At 36.7% G+C, this 5,303-nt stretch overlaps 1 protein-coding gene across 1 annotated transcript in view; it reads right to left on the bottom strand.

Moving 5' to 3' along the window:
- LOC107699827 (sacsin-like) overlaps nt 1-4,260 on the bottom strand; it is a 47,426-nt gene extending 43,166 nt beyond the window's left edge. The window contains exons 1-2 of the mRNA XM_016501222.1: nt 4,238-4,260; nt 2,851-3,001 (exon numbers count right to left, since the gene is read on the bottom strand). Of these exons, the coding sequence (XP_016356708.1) occupies nt 2,851-3,001; nt 4,238-4,260 (174 nt within the window). The remainder of the gene's footprint in view (nt 1-2,850; nt 3,002-4,237) is intronic.
- Between the last annotated feature and the right edge of the window lie 1,043 nt (nt 4,261-5,303).

Below are 5,303 nucleotides of genomic sequence, written 5' to 3'. Positions count from 1 at the left end.
CAAAGTACATGGTTTTATTGAACAACACTGTTAAATACATAATGTAATATGCCTATATTATAACAAATACCTGCAGAGGGTGCCAACGGCCTGGTGATGTTTAATGTGATTCAATGACGTTTAAATCCATTTAATTGCAATATTTGGCCATATGCAAAGTGAGAAACTTATATTTTGAAATCGCGATCTACAATAAATGGCATATTTAGAAATATGTTGATGTATTCTGTGTTGGCATAGGTTTATAAATGACTTAAGTTACAAATTAAGTGAGATAACGCAGTTTTCCCAGATGAACGTTAAGCAACCCAAACTCACCACATATGCAGAGGAAGAGTTTAGCCCCTTTCAGTCTCATGTTTATAGGACCAAAAATGTCTGATTGGCTAGTAATGTTAGTTTGGTTGAGCGTGAATGCTGTGTTCCTCTCATACATTGGTAGGCGAACTCATTAACTCGAACGTGATATCAACAAGTTTTTTTTTAAATGTAGGAGGACTATCTTATTTTCCCGCAGCTAAATGCCACACGCCGGAGATCCAGCACAGTGCTGGAGAACTTTAAGCCCTGTAATAGATTTTATTTATATGTGCATTTTGTTGTGATCTTGTAAAGTCAAAATGTATCAAAGACTTCTGCTTTCCTGTCCCAAACCTATCTTCAGTAACAAAAGGGCCATTTGGCGTTCCTGAAGGCACAGAAGTGCTGATATCGATCAAGGCCTGTAGGCCAACATGTGTATACATCGGGGGTCTTCTAATTGTCACACCTTTTGCCCAGTGGGTGAAGTTGTAATCTGCTGATTGGTCAGTTTGAATGTCTCACATTTGGTTTTTAGTCACATGGTCAAGGAAGGGATAAAAGAGGACTGTAACTGTTGCTCTGTCTCTTTCCTTTGCTACCTCCTTTTCTTTGCTCTCTCTTTTCTTTGCTGCCTCTTTTCTTTGTCGGAGCTCTTCTTGGGTCTCTGCCCTCTCTCCCTCTTTTTCTTCCTCTCTCTATTCCCCCCTCTCTCTATCTCTTTCTCTCAGGTAATATTTTACATGTTGGGTACAATTGTTCATGTTTTACCATCCTTCCATCTATTTTGTAACCAATTCAAGTGTAACCATAACAAAATATTGTTATTAAACCATTTCAATTATTAATTATGTGCTAACTAGTCTTGATTCAAGGTTAATATTAAAGTGCTACCTATTGCAATACAATATAGTCATTCAATAGCAATGCTCTCCCACATATAGCTATTCTAACTGCGCTTATTTCCGTCTGGTAAATTGCCGTTAAGAGATCATGTGTGAACAGGACCTTTTCAAAACTACAGGTAAATTTGTTCTGCCAATCATATCCTTCTTATGGATATGACGTGATTACTCTGAGCTGTTTACAAAGCTCCGTTAATTATATAGAAAATTGCTTTTTGCGCCTCGCAGCTTTTTCAGAATGTGTCGCGCTCATCAGCTCTGCAGTTGGATACTATTATGCGTGTCTCATGTTTATAGGACCAAAAATGTCTGATTGGCTAGTAATGTTAGTTTGGTTGAGCGTGAATGCTGTGTTCCTCTCATACATTGGTAGGCGAACTCATTAACTCGAACGTGATATCAACAAGTTTTTTTTTAAATGTAGGAGGACTATCTTATTTTCCCGCAGCTAAATGCCACACGCCGGAGATCCAGCACAGTGCTGGAGAACTTTAAGCCCTGTAATAGATTTTATTTATATGTGCATTTTGTTGTGATCTTGTAAAGTCAAAATGTATCAAAGACTTCTGCTTTCCTGTCCCAAACCTATCTTCAGTAACAAAAGGGCCATTTGGCATTCCTGAAGGCACAGAAGTGCTGATATCGATCAAGGCCTGTAGGCCAACATGTGTATACATCGGGGGTCTGCTAATTGTCACACCTTTTGCCCAGTGGGTGAAGTTGTAATCTGCTGATTGGTCAGTTTGAATGTCTCACATTTGGTTTTTAGTCACATGGTCAAGGAAGGGATAAAAGAGGATTGCAACTGTTGCTCTTTCTCTTTTCTTTGCTGCCTCTTTTCTTTGTTGGAGCTCTTCTTGGGTCTCTGCCCTCTCTCCCTCTTTTTCTTCCTCTCTCTATTCCCCCCTCTCTCTATCTCTTTCTCTCAGGTAATATTTTACATGTTGGGTACAATTGTTCATGTTTTACCATCCTTCCATCTATTTTGTAACCAATTCAAGTGTAACCATAACAAAATATTGTTATTAAACCATTTCAATTATTAATTATCTGCTAACTAGTCTTGATTCAAGGTTAATATTAAAGTGCTACCTATTGCAATACAATAGTCACACAATAGCAACGCTCTCCCACATATTAGCTATTCTAACTGCGCTTATTTCCGTCGTTGGTATAAGTGGCAGTGGGTGGTAATAGACTAGAAATTTACAGTTTTATACCATCGTGCTGATAACGTTTCTTTAGTCATTCGGCAAACCTAAAGCCTGAACCACCGTAGGGAAACCATCCTTACAATCTGTACAGTGGAAAGGCACAAACATCACTGTGGTTTTGGCTGTGTATACACTGCAAAACACTGGAACCTATCACAAGCTCTTACCCTGGGCTGCACACAGATTACAACACAATAGAGCACATTTAAACAATCTGGCCTCTGCCCAGGTTCTAAATCAATTTCTTTGGGTGGATTATAAACCTGTGTATTTGAGGGGGTTGATTCTGATCACATGGGGAAGGCAACGTGAGGTGATGCTCTTCATTTGGTGATTCTCTTCATAGAATCCCCCTAACAGAACATTATTGCTGTTTTTTTAACTGTATATGAAATATAATCTGAAAAATGTTACAAAAGTTTCCAGCTCACCAGTTTTCCATTGTGAAACAGCTGCTGCTGAGACACAGGATAGTCTGTTTCTTGGCAGATCAGGTTCTTGATGTACCTGATCACTGTGGACGGGGGGACCTGGAAGACCCTCTTGCCTAGATAGTCATGACAGACTATCACCCATGGCAACCTAAAATCACAAAGCAAAACGCCTAACTATTCACAGGCTTTAATTTCAAAAAGCCTTAAAAGAACATGCTCAGGTCAAATTTCACCTCAAAGAAAACAAATAGAAAGAATTTTTATTTTCTTGTTAAGAAAATACATGTTATTTTTAGGACTAAGATGTTTCGCATTTTGTCATTGTATTCATGAAAATTAAGCACATTTCCCCCAATGTTCTCATTAACATAGTAAAAATATATATTTTTCATTACTGTAATATGAAAAAAATATATACAGTATTATTTAAAATGTAAATTATTTATATCCCATTCAAGTATGCATACTGCCTTTAGTTCATGGTGACTATTACAAAATGTTTATCTTATACGCTAATATATATATATATATATATATATATTACAGTAATGAGAATCATAAAGTCAATGTTACAATGCATACCATTTTAATGGTCCTAAAAACTGGCTTAATTTTCAAAATGAAATACGACCTGGATATCCATACAGAATACCTTACATCATAAAAATAATAATATTAATGAAAAAAGTACACATTTTCTAGAGTCATTTTCATTCCAATTAAATTCCAGTATCTCAATGGGTCGATCGTTTCTGTCTTAAGACAAAGTGAGTCTGACATACAACATAAAATTACAAAGATCACTTTATTTTTGTTCTTTCACTGAGAAGAAACACTTCGAGGATGTTTTTTTTTTATTTTTATGGCCATGACTGATGATCCTTTCATGCACTACAAACCCTAATAGAAATGCATGGATCCTGCCACATCACCTCTGCAGTTAAAAATCAAATTACACCTATTAGGGGCTATCAAATTTGAGCCATATCCATATCATAGCCATATCTTCTAAAAGCCAGAGATTGGAGGAATATGTATTTTGCTCTGCTGACAAATTATTACATTTTACTATAATAGAAGAACACTAGTGACGCATATCTCTCGGCTTAGACCTGGACCTGTTGTCAGGCAACCAATGAAAGTCCCACGGCGTCACTGACTGTATCATCCTATTTGTGTGCTAGGGTGGGGCATAATATGGACCATGCAAACTATCTAGTGACAATTCACATGCTACCAGTCTATAAGATAAGAAGTTAAATGTCTTACTGAATTTGTTATTTATAACAACAGACAAGGATAACGTAGTTTAGATAGTTAACGGTCTCACTGAAGTCAAAAACAACATCAAACCGTTTACTAACTTATATTCATCTCAACTTACCACGGGTCGTGACCGGTTGCCATGTCACGTCCCGCATGGAGCATTACACTATGCCGTACCGCTATCCTCCGGAGAAAATCCTCCGCATTGGGCATTCATTGATTTACTCTGACCCTTTTGGTCTCAATCTGAAAGAATCATCCCATCCTGTGCGCTATAAGCTTCGTGTGCCTGTGTTTTGCTCTTGGACCCCTCCTCCTCCTGCGGTTTAATAAACGGCTCGTGCTGTTAAACCAACGGTTTGTCCCATAGATGTCACGCTTTGTCGCAGTGTTTTAAAAGAAGGATTCTGGAAGAAAGAACGAAATAGAATGTCACAACTGCTGCTTCTTCCATGACAACGCCTTCTTAAGAGCGTTTCAGTGAATGTGAAAGATGAATGTGTTTGTGTAGTTGCGGATTTTTGACTCGGACTGAGCGCCATGAATGCTGGGAGTTGAAGTCCTCTAGTCTAGTGTAATGCGCGCACGCAAACATATTAGTTCTTTTAATTATCATATATTACAGTATATATAAAATATGAATATATCTTTATTTAAGAATCTCAGTCAACTATAGTTATCAACAGTGTTGGGGGTAACGCATTACAAGTAACGCTAGTTACGTAATCAGATTACTTTTTTCAAGTAACTAGTAAAGTAACGCATTACTTTTTAATTTACAAGAGAATATCTGAGTTACTTTTTCAAATAAGTAACACAAGTTACTTTTTTTTTCCAATTTATTGAGTGACAGCTCTCCTGTCCTCATGTTGAGAGAAGTCAGATGTTACTGTAGTTCTAAAATAAATATGAATATGCATTAATTCATCTCACTCACAAAATAAAAAAACAGATTCAGTATTCCTCAAAATTAATTAAAAAAAAAATGCTCAGAATATACTCTGAATATAACGCAAACCTGCAATAATTAAATGTTAAACAACATAAATATGCTTTATGTATTTAATTCCATTCTATTAACCAATGTCTTTGCTTCTGACCTTCGATGATCCAGTTCAACCGTACTAATAAGCACAAATTACTCTAGACAACATTTAAACTCTAAACATTTATGTCTTTTTTTA

The sequence above is a fragment of the Sinocyclocheilus anshuiensis genome, unplaced genomic scaffold (genome assembly GCF_001515605.1).
Source record: "Sinocyclocheilus anshuiensis isolate Anshui unplaced genomic scaffold, SAMN03320099.WGS_v1.1 scaffold194, whole genome shotgun sequence".
Taxonomy (NCBI): domain Eukaryota; kingdom Metazoa; phylum Chordata; class Actinopteri; order Cypriniformes; family Cyprinidae; genus Sinocyclocheilus; species Sinocyclocheilus anshuiensis.
The sequence above is the reverse complement of the archived record's forward strand: the minus strand, read 5'-3'. Positions and strand labels throughout refer to the sequence as shown.